The sequence below is a fragment of the Papio anubis genome, chromosome 17 (assembly GCF_008728515.1).
Source record: "Papio anubis isolate 15944 chromosome 17, Panubis1.0, whole genome shotgun sequence".
Lineage (NCBI taxonomy): Eukaryota > Metazoa > Chordata > Mammalia > Primates > Cercopithecidae > Papio > Papio anubis.
Genome location: NC_044992.1, coordinates 1,851,061 through 1,870,959, shown reverse-complemented (window position 1 = coordinate 1,870,959; position 19,899 = coordinate 1,851,061). Strand labels below are relative to the sequence as shown.

Sequence of the window (19,899 nt, the reverse complement as noted above, 5' to 3'; positions counted from 1 at the left end):
GGCCGGGCGCGGTGGCTCAAGCCTGTAATCCCAGCACTTTGGGAGGCCGAGACGGGCGGATCACAAGGTCAGGAGATCGAGACCATCCTGGCTAACATGGTGAAATCCCGTCTCTACTAAAAATACAAAAAAAAAACTAGCCGGGCGAGGTGGCGGGCGCCTGTAGTCCCAGCTACTCGGGAGGCTGAGGCAGGAGAATGGCATAAACCCGGGAGGCGGAGCTTGCAGTGAGCTGAGATCCGGCCACTGCACTCCAGCCTGGGCGACAGAGCGAGACTCCGTCTCAAAAAAAAAAAAAAAAAAAAAAAAATTGTGGTAAAATATGCACACATAAAATTTACCATTTCGTGCCCTCCCTGCACTTGGCCACTGCCGCCCTGTGCCAGCAGCTTGGGGACTGGGAACACTCGTGCCTCGGGTACGCCGCACCCTTGGCCAGACGCAGTGGCACATGGATGTGCCCGTGGGGCCTTACCCCGGGCATCGCCGCTGCTGCCAGCACCCTTCGCCTGTGCCTCAGCGTGGCGCCCACACTCCCTTCCTGCAGGGGTCTGCTGGATACCTGCAGCTGGAGCGCAAAAGGAGAGATTTCACCTCTTCTGGGAGTAGGAAGCTCTACTTTGACACTCATGCCTTAGTGTGCTTACTGGAAGACAATGGGTTTGCTACTCAGCAAGCAGAAATCATTGTGTCTGCATTGGTCAAGGTCCTGGAGACCAACATGGGTATCGTCTACAAAGATATGGCCACCAAGATGCAGCAGGAGATCGCTCTTCAGCCAATAATGTCTCAGACTGAATGTGGAAAAGGATATGGTTACTTGGGAGAAGTGTGAATTTTCAGCCCTCAGAGCAGAAAATGAGAAAATAAAACTCAAACTAAATCAGTTAAAACAAGTAATGGATGAAGTGATTAAAGTCCTAACAGATACTAAATTAGACTTCAGCCTAGAAAAGAGCAGAGTAAAAGAATTGTATTCATTGAACGAAAGGAAGCTGCTGGAATTGAGAACAGAAATAGTGACATTGCATGCCCAGCAAGATCGGGCCCTCACCCAGAGATACAGGAAGATAGGAACTGAGGTTGCTGGCCCCAAAACCATGCTTGAGTCACACAAGCTTGATAATATTAAATCTTTAGCAGGGTCTATATTTACGTGCCTAACAGTAGCTCTGGGATATTGTCGCCTGTGGATCTAATAAAGTGTCTATTTAAAGAGGAAAAAAAAGGGTTTACCATTTCAACAATTTTTTAAGTGTACAACTCAGTGGCATTAAGTACGTTCGCAGTGTTGTGCAACCATCACTACTATCCATTTCCAGAACTTTTCATCATTCTAAATGCTGTAACCATTAAACACTCACTCCTCATTCCCCCTTCCCCTGGCAACTTCTGCTTTATAGCTCTATGGATTTCCCTCTTGTAAGTACCTCATATAAGTGGAATCATGCAATATTTGTCCTTTTTTTTTTTTTTGAGACAGGATCTCTCTCTGTTGCCCAGGCTGGAATGCAGTGTCGCCATTACGGCTCACTGCAGCCTCCAACTCCCAAGCCCAAGGGATCCTCCCACCTCAGCGTCCTAAGTAGCTGGGACCACAAGCACGTACCACCACACCCAGCTAATTGTATGCACGCGTGTGTTCACGCTTGTGTGTGCTTGTGCATGTGTGCACGTGTGTGCGTGTATGTGTGCGTGTGTCTGTGTGTTTGCGTGCGTGCACGTGTGTGTGTAGAAATAGGGTCTCCCCATGTTACCAGAGCTTCTCTTGAACTCTCAGGCCTCAAGCAATCGTCCCACCACAGCCTCCCAAAGTGCTGGGATTACAGGTGTGAGTCACCACCTTTGATGCACAAAAGTGTTTAATTTTGATAAAATCCGGTTGGCTTTTTTCTTTTTTTTTCTTTTTTTCTTGAGACTGAGCCTCACTCTGTTGCCCAAGCCGGTGTGCAGTGTCTTGATCTTGGCCCACTGCAACCTCCACCTCCTGGGTTAAAGTGATTCTTGTGCCTCAGCCTTTCAAATAGCTGGGATTACAGGGGCCCGCCCGGCTAATTTTTGTATTTTTAGTAGAGACGGGGTTTCACCATGTTGGCCAGTCTGGTCTCAAACTCCCAACCTCAAGTGATCTACCTGCCTCAGCCTCCTGAAGTGCTGGGATTACAAACGTGAGGCGGTGTGTCCAGCCTGCTTATTTTTTCTTCTGTTTCCTATCCTTTTGATGTCTTATCCAAGAAATCATTGCCAAATCCCGTGTCATAAAGATTTTCCCTTATGCTTTCTTCTAAGAGTTTTCTAGTTTTAGCTCCTTTTAGGTCTTTGGTCCGTTTTGAATTGGTTTTTGTATATGGTGTTAGGTAAGGGTCTGGCTTCATTCTTTTGCATGTGAATATCCAGGTTTTTTAAAGCTCTTTTTGTTGAAAAGACTATTCCTTCCATAAGATTGGAATTGGTCTTGGCACCCTTGACAAAAGTCAGTTGACCCTGTATTTGTGAGAGTTTACTTCTAGGTTTTCTGTTCTATTCTATGCCAGTACCACACCATTTTGATTAGTATAGTTTTGCAGTAAGTTTTGAAATCCAGAAGCATGCACCCTCTAACTTTTGTTCCTTTTCAAGATTATTTTGACTGTATGGAGTCCCTTAAGATTCCATATGAATTTTTTTTTGTTTGTTTGAGACGGGTTCTCGCTCCATTGCCCATGCTGGAGTGCAGTGGCACAGTGTCAACTCACTGCAACCTCCATCTCCCAGGTTCAAGCGATTCTTGTGCTTTAGCCTCCCAAGTACCTGGGATTACAGGCATGCACCACCACACCCAGCTAATTTTTGTATTTTTAGTAGAAACGGGGTTTTGCCATGTTGACCAGGCTGGTCTCCAACTCCTGACCTCAAGCAGTCTGCCCACTTTTGCCTCCCAGAGTTCTGGGACTACTGGCATGGGTCATTGCATCCAGCTAGATTCCATATGAATTTTAAGATGTGTTTTTATGTATCTGTGGAAAATGCCATTGGGATTTTGATAGGAATTGCATTGAATCTGTAGATTGCTTTGGTTACTATTGTTAGCGTAACAATATTGTCTTCTAATTCATGAACATAGGATGTTTTTCCATTTATTGGAACTCCATTTTTAATTATATTCAATTTTAGGAAATTTAAATTTAAGTTTGGCTATATTGTAGCTAATGGTCATCCTGTTGGCCAGCACAGCCCAAGAGAATTATCCTCAGATTTTCTTTTCTTCCTAAATCATAGGATTGTGGTGACATCTTCAGAGGCCTTGTAGTGTCTCCGGAAATCTGGATTATATGGAATGCATGGTTAGAAGGTGAATATACATAGGGATTTGGGTCCCTCCGGGTTATCTGTGTCTTGGAGATACAAGAGGGCTACAAGTCTTGCCACATCAGACTCTGTCTCCTTCTCTATTTTCCCTTTGGAAATGTCTGGCTTTCTCCAGAGCCAAAGAGAACTTGTTTTCCAAAAAATTATCAAAAAGTAGACTGGTGTGGCAGGAATGGAACTCCTTCTGCCTCTTCCTGTTTCCATAGAGGAGGAGACCATAGTGCCCCAAATGGGGTGTTTTTAAAAGAAATTCCTTCTCCAAATGGAGATGCTGATTATTTTGTAGCAGTATGTACCTTGGTCATCATTCTGATGGTGTTCTCATGGGAACAGCAATAAAAAGTGCCTTTAGGTGTCAGTCATGGTTGTGCTCCCAATTGCATTTTCCTTGAGGGTCAACAATCTAAGAGATGCCTGCACATTAGAAAAAAAAAAAATAAAGACTAAACGCTGTAAATAATTAGTTAAACCAGGAAACCCCCTTTCAGTGTCCATTCGTTTTTCTGCCATGTGAGAAGTAATGGTAGGATGCGGAAGACCTGTGTCCTTAGTACTGTTCAGTCTCCCTGCTGCCCCCTTCCCTGGCTTCTCTCTAAAGACTCCTTGGGGAGATCTGCAGATCTCAGAGTAAACAGGAAACCTTACTAAGTAAAATAGGGAGTCTTAGAGCCTAGAGGGTAAGAGACGTAGCTCTCCAGGAAGAAGATGCCTTTGGCCTTGGACAGCCAGGAGCAGTGGGTTTGTGGAGTTTTATATAAACACTGTGTTATGACTCTCTGCGGAGGAACCCTCCAATCCACTTTAGGCCAGAAATGGAACTTTGTTTCCTGGCCTCCCATGACTACTCCACATCAGTCTCTCCTGAAAAGAGGCTAGAATATCACTTGTGTATTCAGAATTGGACTAGCCCAGTAGTTAGCCAGTTCGCTAAAGCTGATTTCTCTACCTTACTGCCCTGTGGCCTGTACCCCACCCTTGTTGTCACCCCTCTCTTTGTGCAGAGATAACTCCTTTACGATAGCATTTGGGATTTCCCACGCTACAGTTGATCTGTCACCGCACTACCGAAATGCCTCTGCCAACCACTTGGGTGTCCTGGTGTCAGAAGTTAGAAGTGTCCCAACTGTCCCACCCAGCCCCCTCAGCTCTCCTCTCTCTCTCCTGGGTTGTTGTTCTGGAATGATATTCCTCTTGGATTCAGTGTGTGCAGTCTGATTTGGGTGGAGCCTTTAGCTGTACACAGGAGTGCTGGTAATGTCTGGCCTTCAGTGCTGCCAAAGGCAAAAAGCTGGCCTCTTCTCAGTGTAAAGCACATAGTTGGATTGCTGGGGCAGTGTTAAATGGAGGGTGGGGTGAGCACATACCACTCTCTTCCTACTGTGTTTTCAGGAAGTGATTATAAAAGCAGCTATAAGTTTGAATGAAATCAAAAGAATGAATTGTCACCTTCCCCCAACAAAAACCAGATGAGCGCAAACATACACACAAACACACTCCTCCTCGGCGCTCCGTCCAGGATCCACACCCTGGCTCTGCCGGGCTTCACTTCGGTGCTATTTCAGAGCAAAGAGCCTTTATCATGCCATCTCCATTCTCTTCCCTGTGAGAGAGCTTCGTAGTCTTATGAATGAGAGCTCAACTTCCCTTTCGGCATACTGTGGGTTTCACTTCCCTATCCTGTCTTCTTCCAAGAACAGTATGGGCAGAAGTATATAGGTGGGAGGAATAACAAGTGCCAAGATTGCATTTGTCAGTTAGGAATTGGGGTTTCAGAACTGGTAGTAAAATTGTTTGCAGAGTTAATTGTCAGAGGAGTTTCTGTGCCATCAACACACTTCCATTCCTTCCTTCCAGCTGCCTCTTTCCCCATACGGCCTTTTGCCTGGTACCTCCATGGGGTTTAAGCCATATGGCTCTTATGAATATTGTTTGGAGTCTCCAAAAGTGGAAGATTTGGCTGTGCAGCACACAGCACCCCTGGGTCTACTCCTCCCCTCTCAGCAGCTGTTTGCCACTGACCGAGGTGGCGACTGAGCCTATGTGTGTGGCCGGAGTCAGTGACAAGCATCCCACCCAGGCCTGGGGAAGCCCTTAGCCAGTGCGGTTCCTGTGGCAGCAGCCAAACACGCCAGAGTTCCTCATACCTTCAGGGCTATGGTGTAACAGCCAGCTTTATGCGGTAGCATTGTTTAGCGTTGGTTGACTTGACTTCTCTGTCCCCACCCTCTGTCTTTAAGGGAATCTGGCCATCATCCAGTAGGGAAGAAGTTGGCATTTACAGAGAGTGGCTTTCTGCCACCTCTCGTGTGGTAGGAGCCAGGACCACCTTCCATCTCTGCTTCCTACCCATGTGGCAAAGAGGAAGGGGCCCCTCTGTGCTCAGCCTCCCATTGTGGAGTTTCAAGTTGCCTAAGATCAGAATAAGGCTATCTGCCAGGTTATCTGCCCAGATAAACATTTATTGTTTACAGGGACATGTTTCAGCTGCTCTGGCTGCTCCCACTGGTGAGATCTTCTAGTGTCTTGAGGTTTTAAGCCAGTATATGGGGCCGACATCCAGACACAGAACTACTGGGGCTGGAGAGGCTCAGTGGCTGGCGGCTTCTAACTTCGCGTCGCCATGGCCCCCCGCCCCTTCCCACTGCCAGAGCTGGATTTACATCTCTTGTTCTTAGATCTGCCTCCTGGATATTGAAGCTGCGTCTACATTTTAAACCTTTCTAGCCTTTAGAATTTGGGGATTTATATGAGATCCAGTGTTAGGACACAGCAAGCTGAAGACTTCTTTTACATGGCAAAACCGGCCCTCTCACGCTGTTTTCCTTCACAGCTAGTGAGACAGCTGTTTAGTGACAGCAACAGGGATTGATGCAGATTTTCTTTTTTTAATCCAACCAGGTCCAGTGCTTCCAAATACTGTCTTTTTATACTTTAGTGATGTGATTGATTTTCCAACATTTTATTATACAGCAAAGTTGAAAATTCTCAAATGAGCTCACTTATACCCAGTACCTAGATGCTGTCATTCTCGTTTTACTGTATTTGTCTTATCATGTTATGTTTATGTCTCTCCCTCTCTTCCCCATCCATCCATCCATCCATCCATCCATCCATCCATTTTTTTCTTCTTTTAAATATTTTTTTAATGCCTGTAATCCTAGCACTTTGGGAGGCCAAGACGGGCAGATTGCTTGAAGCCAGGAGTTCGACACCATCCTGGCCAACGTGGTGAAACCCCATCTCTACTAAAAATACAAAAATGAGCTGGATGTGGTGGCGGGCACCTAAATTCCAGCTATTCAGGAAACTGAAGCATGAGAATTGCTTGAACCCAAGAGGGCAGAGGTTGCAATGAGCTGAGATTCCGCCATGCACTCCAGCCTGGGCAACAGAGTGAGACTGTCTCAAGAAAAAAAAAAAAAGAAAGAAAGAAAAGAAAAGACTAGCTGGGCAACATGGCGAAACCCCATCTCTACAAAAAATACAAAAATTAACCGAATGTAGTGGCAAGCACCTGTTGACCCAGCTGCTCGGGAGAACTGCTTTTAGTAGCCCAGGAGGTCAAGGCTGTAGTGAACCCAAAATCATGCCACTGCACTCCAGCCTGGGTGACAGAGCAAGAGGCTCTCTCTCTTGCTCTCTCTCTCTCTTTCTCTCTCCCCCTCCAACACACACACACACACACACACACACACACGCACGCATATGTGTATATATACGTATGTGTGTATATATATATAAATGATCATATAAGTATGTTATAATCCCTTATCTCCACCTCTGTCCCCAGAGGCAAGCTCTGTTCTGATTTTTTCCACCAAGATTAGTTTTGGCTATTTTAGAACCCCATGTAAATGGAATCACACAGTAAGTACATGCTCTGGAGTAAGCCTTTTTTCATTTAGCTTAATCTTTTTGAGATTCCTCTATGTTGTTACATATATTAGTAGCTCACTCCTTTTTATTGCTGAGTAGTATTCCATTTTATGAATATGTTACAGTTTATCTGGTTGACAGTGAATCTGTTTCCAATTTGTAGCTGTTACGAATAAAGTTGCTGTGAATAGTTGTACACAAATCTGTTTTTGGACATGTGTTTTCACTTGACTAAATGCCTAGGATTAGAATTGCTGAGTCGGAGATTAGATGTGCATTTTTTATTAGAGATCCCCTAGACCAGGCTTGTCCAACCTGTGGCCCACAGGCTGCACACAGCCCAGGATGGCTTTGAATGCAGCCCGCCACAAATTCGTAAACTTTCTTAAAACACTATGCGCTTTTTTTGCCCTCCGCTTTTTGTTTTTAAGCTCATCAGCTATAGTTAGTGCTGTTATATTTTATGTGTGGCCCAAGACAATTCTTCTTCCATTGTGGCCCAGGGAAGCCAAAGATTGGATACCCCCCTGCCCTACAGCTTTTTCCGAAGATGAAGATTGCTTCACATCCTCATTGGTAGGTGTGTGGTGACTGGTGATACATCATTTTTGGCTTTAATTTGTATCTCCCTGGTGACCAATGAAGTTGTATACTTTTTGTTTATTCAGACAGGATCTTGCTCTGTCACCCAAGCCGAAGAGCAGTGGTGCAGTCACGATTCACTGCAGACTTGACCTCCTGGGTTCAGGCAGTCCTCCTGCCTCAGCCTCTCAAGTAGCTGGGACTACAGGTGTGTGCCACCACACTGGGCTAATTTTTTAAAAACTTTTTGTAGAGACAAGATGTTGCTATGTTGCCTATGCTGGTCTCCAGCTTCTGGGCTCAAGCAGTCCTCCTGCCTCACTTGCCCAAAGTGCTAGGATTACAGGCAGGAGCCACCATGCCCGGCCGAAGTTGTATACTTTTTCATATGCTTACTGACCATTTTGTATATCTTCCCTATAAAGCATCTTTTCACATCTTCTGCCCATATTCTTTAGTTGGGTTATTTTCTTACTGATTTCCTTATGTATTCTGGATGTAAGTAGTTTGTCAGATACATGTTTTGTGAATATTTTCACAAAGTCTGTTTCTTGCCTTTTCATTTTCTTAATATCTTTTGATAAACAGAAGGTTTTAATTTTCATGAAATCAATTTATCCTGCTTTTCTTTTATGGTTACTTTATGAGGGCTCAAAATCCCAAGTGATAAGGATCTTCTACTTAGTTTTCCTGTAAGCTCTATACTGAGGCTGGGCCTGGTGGTTCACGCCTGTAATCCGAGCACTTTGGGAGGTCGAGGTGGGTGGATCGCTTGAGGCCAGGAGTTCAAGACCAACCTGACCAATATGGTGAAACCGTTCTCTACTAAAAATACAAAAAAATTAGCTGGGCATAGCTGGGCACGGTGGCTCATGCCTGTAATCCCAGCACTTTGGGAGGCCAAGGCGGGCGGATCACGAGGTCAGGAGATCGAGACCATGCTGGCTAACACGGTGAAACCCCGTCTCTCCTAAAAATACAAAAAAATTAGCTGGTCGTGGCGGTGGGCGCATGTAGTCCCGGCTACTGGGGAGGCTGAGGGAGGAGAATGGCATGAACCCAGGAGGCGGAGCTTGCAGTGAGCGGAGATCGCGCCACTGCACTCCAGCCTGGGCGACAGAGCGAGACTCCATCTCAAAAAAAAAAAAAAAAAAAAAAAAAAGCTGGGCATGGTGGTGTGTGCCTGTAGTCCCAACTACTCAGGAGGCTGAGGCGCAAGAGTCACTTGAACCCAGGAGGCAGAGGTTGCAGTGAGCCGAGATTGCACCACTGCACTCCAGCCTCGGCAACAGAGCAAGACTCCATCTCGATAATAATAATAATAATAATAATAATTCTGGGCCGGGTGCAATGGCTCATGCTTGTAATCCCAGTACTTCAGGAGGCCGAGGTGGATGGATCACGAGGTCAGGAGATTGAAACCATCCTAGCTAACACGGCGAAACCCCATCTCTGCTAGAAACACAGAAAATTAGCCGGGCCAATTTTTTTGCGTGGTGGCAGGCACCTATAATCCCAGCTACTCGGGAGGCTGAGGCAGGAGAATCGCTTGAACCTGGGAGACGGAGGCTGCAGTAAGCCAAGATCGCGCCACTGCACTCTAGCCTAGACGACAGAGCAAGACTTCATCTTAAAAAAAAAAAAAAAAATAGCCAGGTGGATGCCTGTAATCCCAGCTACTCAGCACACTGAGGCAGGAGAATTACTTGAACCGGGAGAGTGAGGTTGCAGTGAGTCAAGGTCACACACACTGCACTCCATCCAGCCTGGGCAACAGAACGAGATTCTATGTAGGAAAAAAAAAAAAAAAAAAAAAACTACATTGAGCCAGGCACAGTGACCCACACCTGTAATCCCAAGACTTTAGCAGGCCAAGGCAGGAGGATCCCTTCAGTCCAGGAATTTGAGACCAGTTTGGGCAACATAGTGAGATCCCCATGACTACAAAAAATTAAAAAATTAGCCCGACATGGTAGCCTACACCTGTGGTCCCAGCTGCTTGCAACCTTGCAGGGCAAGGCTGCAGTGAGCCATGTTTGCACCACTGCACTTCAGCCTGGGCAACAGAGCAAGACTGTAGCTCAAAATTTTAAAAGACAAAAAAAAGGCTATGTAGATTTAGCTTTTATATTTAGATCTATGATGTATTTGAAATTAAATTTTTGTTTGTTTGTTTTTGAGAGTCTCACTCTGCCACCCAGGCTGGAGGGCAGTGGCACGATCTCAGCTCACTGCAACCTCTGCCCCCCAGGTTCAAGTGATTCTCATGCCTCAGCCTCCTGAGTAGCTGGGACTACAGGTGCATGCCACCACGCTCGGCTAATTTTTATATTTTTGGTAGAGACGAGGTTTCATCATGTTGGCCAGCCTGGTCTTCAACTCCTGACCTCAAGTGATCCGCCTGCCTCAGCCTCCCAGAGAGCTGGGATTGCAGGCGTGAGCCACTGCACCCCTTCCTGTTGTTCTGTTTTTTTGAATCAGGGTCTTGGTCTGTCACCTAGGCTAGAATGCAGTGGCATAGATGACTCACTGCAGCTTCAACCTCCCAGGCTCAAGTGATCCTCCCACCTCAGCCTCCCAAGAAGCTAGAACTATAAGCAGGCACCACCACACATGGTTAATTTTTTAATTTTTATAGAAATGGGGTCTCACTATGTTTCCCAGGCTGGTCTTGAACTCCTGAACTCAAGTGATACCCGTGCCTTGGCCTCCCAAAGTGCTGGAATTACAGACATGAGCCAGTGTGCCTGGTCTTCAAATTAATTTTGTTTGTGGTATAAAAACTAAAACTTTTGGCCGGGCGCGGTGGCTCAAGCCTGTAATCCCAGCACTTTGGGAGGCCGAGATGGGCGGATCATGAGGTCAGGAGATCGAGACCATCCTGGCTAACCCGGTAAAACCCCATCTCTACTAAAAAATACAAAAAAAAAAAAAAAAAAAACTAAAACTTTTTTCCCCCCATACGGATATCAAGTTATATCAGCACTATTTATTGAAAAGGCATTTCTTGCCTCTAGTGGATTGCTTTGGTACTTTTTTCAGGTATCAGATGAGCATATAAGCAGGGGTGTCTTACACTTTCTGTTCTTTTTGTTTGATTTAAAAATTCTTATGACAAACGCTAGAATCCTTATAGGAGTAAGTTTAATTTACATATCAGTTTTGGGAGAATTGACATCTTAACAGCATTTTTGTAGTTTATGAACATAGTATAGCTAGCCTTTTACCTATGTCTTTTATACTTTTCATTGTACAGATCTTAGACGTTGTCTGTTAAGTTTATGCCTAAATACATTTTATTTTTTATGCCATTATAAAGGTAATTGTTTCTAAATTGTATTTACCAATCTTTTGCTGCTAGAATATGAAAATACAATTAACTTTTATATATTAATGTGTCCTTCAATCCTAAAGACATTTTTATTAGAATTTATTCTAGTAGTTATTTGCACATTCTTTGGGATTTTCTGTGTTAAACAATCATGTCATCTGCAAACAGAGGCAGTTCTTTTCCATTTTTATGCTTTCAGCTTTTTTTTTTCTTGCCTTAATACAGTGTCTGAGATCTCCACTAGTGTGTTGAATGGAAACGGTGAGAGCGGGCATCCTTGCTGGGACCACGTATATCTGTGTTCCCAGCTACTTGGGAGGCTGAGGCTAAAGGATCACTTGAGCCCAGTGGGTCAAGGCTGCAGTGAGCTGTGTTCACGCTACTGCACTACAGACTGGGTGACAGAGAGAGACCCTGTCTCAAAAAAAAAAAAAAATTAAAAGCCATACTGTTGGCTGTCTAGAAGTATTTCATTGTGATTTTTTTGTTTTGTTTTGTTTTTTGTTGTTATTGTTCTCATTGTGATTTTAATTTGCGTTTCGCTGATGAGTAATGATATTAAGTGCCTTTTCTTCTGCTATTGGCCATTTGAATACCCTTTTCTGGGGAGTGCCTGTTCCTGATTTTTACCCATTTTTTTCTTGGATTCTTTGTCTTTTTTCTTATTGATTTCTGGGGTTGTGTGTGTGTGTGTGTGTGTGTTTCCAGTATTCTGAATATAAGTCCTATGTTGGATAGAAGTATTGAAAATATCTTCTCTCAGTCTGTGGTTCCTCTTTTCAGCGTTTTGTTTGTTTGTTTGTTTGTTTTGAGGCAGAGTCTCGCTCTGTCGCCCAGACTGTAGTGCAGTGGCGCGATCTCAGCTCACTGCAACCTCTACCTGCTGGCTTCAAGTGATTCTCCTTCCTCAGCCTCCTGAGTAGCTGGGATTACATGCACCTGCCACCATGCCCACCTAATTTTTGTATTTTTAGTAGAGACGGGATTTCACCATGTTGGCCAGGCTGATCTCGAACTCCTGACCTCAAGGAACTCCTGACCTGGAACTCCTGACCCCACCCACCTCAGCCTCCCAAAATGCTGAGATTACAGGCGTGAGCCACCATGCCCAGCCACCTTTCGGTATTAACAGTATCTTTTTATGAACACAAATCTTAGTGTAGTTAAGTCATATTTACAGTTTTTTCTTGGTTGGGTACAGTGGCTCCTGCCTGTAATCTCAACACTTTGGAAGGCCAAGGTGGGTGGATCCCTTGAGGCCAGGAGTTCAGTACCAGCCTGGGCAACATAGCAAGACCCTGCCTCTACAGAAAAATTAAAAAAAAAAAAAATAGCTGGGCATGGTGGTGCATGCCCATATGTACCAACTACTCAAGAGGCTAAAGTGTTGGGCCGAGGCAGTTGAGGCTGCAGTGAGCCAAGATCATGCCACTGCACTCTAGCCTGGGCAACACAGCAGGATTGTGTCTCAAAAATAAATAAATGAAATAATAAATAGATAGATTTTTATTAAAAGTTAGTGCTTTTTGTGTCTTATTTAAGAAATGCAGCCAGGCACAGTGACTCACACCTGTAATCTTAGCACTGTGGGAGGCCAGGGTGGGAGGATTGCTTCTGTCCATGAGTTCAAGACCAATCTGGGCAATATAGCAAGACCCTGTCTCTAAAATTAAATAAATAATTAGTCTGGCGTAGTGGTGCACATCTAGGTACTAAAGCAGGATTGCATGGACCCAGGAGTTTGAGGCTACAGTGAACTATGATCATGCCACTGCACTCCAAAGTATTAGTTTGAAAGTTTCCAAAGTTTGTGCCTCTTTTCACATTGACTCTTCTAGAAAGATGTGTACCAAGTCCTTAGATTGGTATCCTGTTGAACTGCAATACTTTTTTATATGTGAGGTGATTTTTTTGTTCATCCTTGTTAGGGCCAGTCTATACTTGTTCATATTGACAGTTTAGATGGGCCTCTTAAGATTTTCAGGTGCAGACAAAGGGAAAAGAGGAACATTTGATTTATACTGCCAGTGTTGAACACTCTGTTTGCTAGAGTAGACCAGGTTTCTCAACCTAATGTTCTTATTTCGAGTTTTTTGCCTTCATTAGAAGCCATCCTTCTCAGCTGTGTCTTCTTCTGCCTCATCTGGCCACTCACACCAGCTATCAGTTAGCAGCCACAAAGTTTCTTCCAGTACCTGCTGTGTTTCTCATCAACCCTGGTAGGATCCAGTTGTGCCCTTCTTTTTATTTGTTGGTTTGTTTGTTTTATTTTATTTTTGCCCAGGCTGGAGCGCAGTGGCATGATTTCGGCTCACCACAGCCTCCGCCTCCTGGATTGAAGAGATTCTCCTGCCTCAGCCTCCCGAGTAGCTGGGATTACAGGCGCCGCCACCACGCCCGGCTGATTTTTTGTATTTTTAGTAGAGACAGGGTTTCACCACGTTGGCCAGGCTGGTCTCAAACTCCTGACCTCAGGTGATCCGTGCACTGTGGCCCCCCAAAGTGCTGGGATTACAGGTATGAGCCACCGCACCCAGTCCCTGGTGCCCTTCCAACTGCATCACAACCCACCTTGGTTCTTGTCTTAGTTGCCCCAAGATAAGGGTATGAGTGTGGTGCTGCCACTGAGGTCTTGTCTGTGTTCTCACTCAGCCTGAAAAGGGTTGAACATCAGTTGTCCTTTTTCTCACCCCAGTCCCACCCACTGTTTGTCTTGCAGACAGTTTCCCAAAGTTTCTGGTATGGGGTTGCCTAGTACTGATGCATGCTTTCTTCATTTTTATTTATTTATTTGTTTTTAGTCATTTCAGTGGGAAACTGGAAGGATAGACAGAATAGAAGCACATCTTAACGTCCTTCTGATTAAACAAATCAATGCTAGTTTTGTTTTTGTTTTTTGGGGTTTTTTTTTTTCGTTTTGTTTTGAGATGGAGTCCCGCTCTGTCACCCAGGCTGGAGTGCAGTGGCGCAATCTAGGCTCACTGCAACCTCGGCCTCCTGGGTTCAAGCGATTCTCCCGCCTCAGCCTCCCAAGTAGCTGGGACTACAGGCACGCGCCACCACACCCGGCTAATTTTTGTATTTTTTTAGTAGAGATGGGATTTCGCCATGTTGGCCAGGCTGGTCTTGAACTCCTGACCTCAGGTGATCCACCTGCCTCAGTCTCCCAAACTGTTGAGATTACAGGCATGAGCCACCACACCTGGCCTCAATGCTAGGTTTTAAGAAATGAGCTTCTAGCCTTCCAGATTGAATACTTTGAAGGTCATTGTTCATTTGATTAAGGTAGGCATTGTACATAGAATGTGCTTTCGTGGGTTTATGTGCATGGGTTTGTTACTTCATACCTAGTTCCACTACTCTCCTATGACACTCGGGAGGAGATAATTCAGTGATTTCATGAAGATGCTCCTTAAGTCTTTCTGTGTTGGGTCTCAACTCTGTAGCCTGGATGTTAGTAGGGACGTTCCCCAAAGGTCCAGGAAGGGAAAGAAGAAAACAATGGAAGATCTCCAGAATGGAGTAGGAGTGATTGCTTTGAGGCCATGGGTTTTAGATGATCTACCTGTTTGCTTTCATTTGATAAGAATGCCGCACAGCTCTCTTGGCAGCTGTGTAAGAGAAACCGGTCCTGATAACCCAGAGACCCATGTAAGAATTTTGTGTTCTCGTGGAGTCAGAACCTGTTCCCAGGCCAGCTTCGTTGAAGACCCAGCTGGAGAGGAGGGATGTTTCTGTATTCTTTGTAACTCTAGTGGATGTTATAATTTTCAGGAATTGGTAAGTAAATAAGAGTATTCATTTAGAAGTTGGGCCTTAGGCCCAGCATAGTGGCTCATACCTGTTATCTGAGCACTTTGTGAGGCCGAGGCAGGTGGATCACTTGAGCCCAGGAGTTTGAGTCCAACCTGGGGAAATAGTGAGGCCCTATCTCTACAAAAAGTAAAAAAAATTGGCCGGGTATGGTGGCATGCGCCTGTAGTGCTAACTCTCCACTACTCAGGAGGCTGAAGTGGTGGGGAGGATCACTTGAGCCTGGGAGGCTGGGGAGTGGAGGCTGCAGTAAGCCTTGATCATACCACTGCACTCCAGCCTGGGTGACAGAGCAAGACTCTGTATCTTAAAAAATAAATAAATAAAAGGCTGGGCACAGTGGCTCACACCTGTAATCCCAGCACTTTGGGAAGCTGAGGCCAGTAGATCGCTTGAGTTCAGGAGGTCAAAACCAGCCTGGTTAACATGGTGAAACCCCCATCTCTACCAAAAATACAAAAATTAGGCATGGTGATGCATGTCTGTGGTCCCAGCTACTCAGGAGGCTGAGGCAGGGGAATCGCTTGAACCTGGGAGGTGGAGGTTGCAGTGAGTCGTGATTGTGCCACTGCACTCTAGCCTGGGTAACAGAGGGTGACAGAATGAGAGTCTGTCTCAAAAAAAAAAAAATGTTTGGAGCTCATTATACCTGGCTTTTTTTTGTTTGTTGTTTTGCTTTTTAATACAGCTAAAGTATGCAGATTTATTTAGCTTTAAGTTTTATTCTCAGTTCTCTAGTGGAAAAAAAAAGCACCAAAAAAATTCAATTTTTACATTTCAATTCAAATACAAGAACTTGGAACAGACCGTAGACTTTTTAAGAGGAAAGTGATAATAGAGAATTTAACCAGGAAGACTTCTAAGCTTCTATTGTAAAGATACCTCCTTTTCCCAAGAGTTAGGCCTAATCAAGACTATACCTACGAATACGGAGGGGGAGGGGGTAAATCACAACTAAAGACCTTGGCACTTCTGTAAGAAATTTAAATAACAGGCAGACATATAGAGATTTGTAAATATGTACTTGCTGCCAGATAAACCACAGAGAAGATACTGTATTTGTGGTCCAGGGAAGTTTAAATATTTGTGGTCAAACTTAAAATTCAACATAAAACTCTCATCTGTGATGGAAACTTTCCAGAAACTGCATGAAGAGGGTATGCAAGCTGCATAAACTCTCAAAGGCCTCTTGTCTCACCGGGCTGAGGTAGAAAAGCCTGTTCTCCTTCTTTCACACTGTGTAGCTAACGAGCCCTTCGATCAGAGAAGGAACTCCTTAATGCTCCAGCCACCCGCCCAAGAAGCCCACGCTAAGGACTTTTCAGGCCAGGCGTGGTGGCTCATGCCTGTAATCCCAGCACTTTAAAAGGCCAAGGCAGGAGGGTCCCTTGAACCCAGGAGTTCAAGACCAGCCTGGGCACTATAGGGAGACCCCGTTTCTATAAAAAGTTAGCCCGGTGTGGTGGCAGGTGCCTGTGGTCCCAGCTACTTGGGAGGCTGCATGAGCTATGATCACACCACTGTACTGCAACCTGGGCAGCAGAGCGAGATCCTGTCTCAAATAAGAAAGGACCTCTCTTTTTTGTGGCTTACTCCTTCAAGTCTGATCAAATGTTACCTTTCTTAGGGTCTTCTGTTCACCATCTTATATATAATGTCTATACTCTTCCCCACCCTGCCACTCTCTGCTCTCTTACCCGACTGTTTTTCACAGTACTCCCCGCTACTATCTGCTTATTTGATTCTCAGTCTCAGGAAAATGTTAAGCTCCATGGGAACAGGAACATTGTTTTATTCACTGCTGTATTCTGGTGGTTTGAATAGGGCCTGCCACACCATAGCATGTGCTTAATAAATATTTATTGAATTCAGTAGAATACATTTAGAACTCCGACTGTGAGATCAGCCTGAAACACCTCAAATATCTTACTTTCTGTTCTGTGACAGCTCTGTGTGCTCCTCTGATAAGGAGACTGGCACTGAAGGTGGTGCAGCAGCCTTCAGATGTACCAGGCAGCTCTTGCCATAACACCTAGCCTACACATTGAGATGGAATTAGAACCGTTTAATTTTCACAGTAAATATATATATAGCACTCTTTGTTTCTGGCCTTCAGATTTGTTGATGACCCTCCTGATATTGATTCCTCTGGGGTGGGAGCTCTTTCTGGGCAGCATGCAGACTGGAGCGCATGTATCCACTTTGCACATTATTTTGTGACATGTAAGTGCAGCCCATTTTGCCCACCTTTTTGTCATTTGAGACCCTGCTTGGCTCGGGAGACTGTTATTGCTGACCACTCCCAGGCCCGTTGGACTTGATGATGGCTGATGGATTTGAGCATATCATCAGGGTCTTTCTTCTCTCTGTTTCCTTTGCTGCTTTTGCTAGGTCTTTCCATCAGTCCCCCCAACACAGGGTGCTTTATTGTTGATGATCCTTAGTATTTGGCATGAAATGTGCTTCACAAATGATGTTGATGATCTTTAAGATACCGTGTGTGCATGTGTCGTAGTATATCACCACTTACATAAATATATCTATAAAAGGTATAGAGAGAGGTCATAGTTAATCACATATGTCAGTAAATGCAGAAATATCTCTGAAGAACATACCAGAAACTCGCAACAGGGCCTAAAAAGAGGTGGGAAGGTTTTGTTTTTAAAATTCAGCCTTTGTATTGCTTGTTTTTACCATGTGCCATGTTTCTAAACTACACATTACTAAACAGCTTCAGCTTCAGTTTGGCCTGGTACTTGATTCTGAGATGCAACCATATCTTTAGTGCCTCCCAGAACAGACGTTCTCATTGAACTCCTTTGGTACTTTGTCAGCAGCAATAGTGGCTTTAGCTTAAGTAACAGAATTAAGTGACAGCTTTTAGTTCTGTGTTGTCTTTTTTTTTTTTTTTTTTTTTTTAAGATGGAGTCTCACTGTGTCACCCAGACTGGAATGCAGTAGCTCAATCTCTGCTCACTGCAACCTCTGCCTCCGGGTTCAAGCAGTTCTCATGCCTCAGCCTCCCAAGTAGTTAGGACTACAGATTTGCACCACCACGCCCGGCTAATTTTTGTATTTTTAGTAGAGACAGGGTTTTTCCATATTGGTCTTGAACTCCTGACCTCAGGTGATCCACCCACCTTGGCCTCCCAAGGTGCTAGGACTACAGGCGTGAGTCACAGCGTCTGACCTTGTGTTGTCAATTTTTTAAAAGTTTAGGGTGTATATAGGTTTCCCTAGTATAGGCTGGTCCAGAAATTTTGTCTCTGTTTTTATCAGTATAAAGCACTGAAACTATACTTCAAAGTAGTTTATAATGGTTTGCCTGTCTATATGTGTTCTTCAAAAGTAGAGTAAGCAGCACATGCAGTTATTGGATTCCTGTCTCTAATCCTATTCTTAATCTACTGCCTTGGAAATATTTAATAAAGAATGAGAAAGGCCATGCACAGTGGCTCACACCTGTAATCCCAGCACTTTGAGAGGCTGAGGCAGGCAGATCACTTGAGGCCAGCAGTTGAAGACCAGGCTGGCCAACATGGCGAAACCCTCTCTCTAATAAAACTACAGAAATTAGCCAGGCATGGTGGCACGTGCCTATAATCACAGCTGCTCGCGAGGCTGAGGTATGAGAATCGCTTGAACCCAGGAGGTGGAGCTTGCAGTGAGCCGAGATTGCGCCACTGCACTCCAGCCTGGGTGACAAAGCGAGACTCAGTCTCCAAAAAAAAAAAGAGACCTATTCTAACAGCAGCTTTTTGGTCCCTCTTTCAAATCTTGTGAGAATATACTACGTAGACTTGGTAATCAGGAATGGATCCGATGAGATACTGTCAACTCTAATGCTGTTTTGCCGGGATAACCTGCAGAAAAATACATCTTCCTGTTCTAGATAGATGCCATAGCCTTTATTATGCTCTGTGCTAGTCATAAGAAAACTCAAGGTAATTTATTGTTTCTGAGGTTGAGTTTACTCTCTGAAAAATGGGGATGTCATTAGTTATTTCATAACATTTTAGTAAGGATTAAATGAGATAAAATAAGTGAAAATGCCTAGGGGTTTTTTTGCTGTCGCCCGGCCTGGAGTGCAGTGGTATAATCCTCAATTCACTGCAGCCTCCAACTCCTGGATTCAAGTGATTTTACCACCTCAGTCTCCCCAGTAGCTGGGATTACAGGTGCTTGCCACCCCGTGCGGCTAATTTTTTTGTATTTTTAGCAGTGACGGGGTTTCGCCATACTGGCCAGGCTGTTCTCAAACTCCTAATGTCAGGCGATCCACCCACCTTGGCCTCCCAAAGTTCTGGAATTATAGGGATGAGCCACCACACCTGGCCCAGAATTTTTTTTTTTTTTTTTTTTTTTGAGACAGAGTCTCACTTTGTGGCCCAGGCTAGAGTGTAGTGACACAATCTTGGCTCACTACAATCTCTGCCTCCCAGGTTTAAGCAATTCTGCCTCACCCTCCTGAGTAGCTGGAACTGCAGGTGTGCACCACCATGCCCGGCTAATTTTTGTTTTTTTGTATTTTTGCTATGTTGGTCAGGCTGGTCTTGAACCCCTGACCTTAAGTTACCCGCCTGCCTCAGCCTTTCAAGGTCCTGGGATTACAGGCATGAGTCACTGCGCCTGGCAAGATTTTTTTAAATGACAGTTTCAGTATGTGTTTTCATAGTGGGGGTTGGAGAGTGGCTAAGAAGACTCCAAAGAGGTCCAGTTACAATTCAGTCATACACCAGATTCCCATATCTTCTTCTGGATCATCCTGTAGTTTCTGTAGCTATTTTCTGTAATTCCTGCAAATTCTCTGTAATCCTTTGTCATTTCCGTTTTCTACCCTCTTAGCTGTTGCCATTATTTTGAGGCATTGGATGTAAAAAAAAAACAAAAACAAAAACCTGTTAGATTTATCTTGTAGGCTAAGGCTCAGAAATTAGGAAGATTCAGGT

The 19,899-nt window shown here is 44.6% G+C and overlaps 1 protein-coding gene across 9 annotated transcripts in view; it reads left to right on the top strand.

The window, feature by feature from the left end:
- Window positions 1-19,899, top strand: part of SMG6 (SMG6 nonsense mediated mRNA decay factor) — a 242,658-nt gene that overhangs the window by 172,788 nt on the left and 49,971 nt on the right. The window contains exon 14 of one of the 9 annotated variants that reach the window (XM_021928525.2): window positions 548-961. The exons of the other annotated variants lie outside the window; for them this stretch is intronic. Coding sequence (XP_021784217.1) covers window positions 548-835 — 288 coding nt within the window. The 3' untranslated portion in view covers window positions 836-961. Of the gene's footprint in view, window positions 1-547; window positions 962-19,899 lie in introns of those variants that run through there. 9 annotated transcript variants of the gene reach the window in all.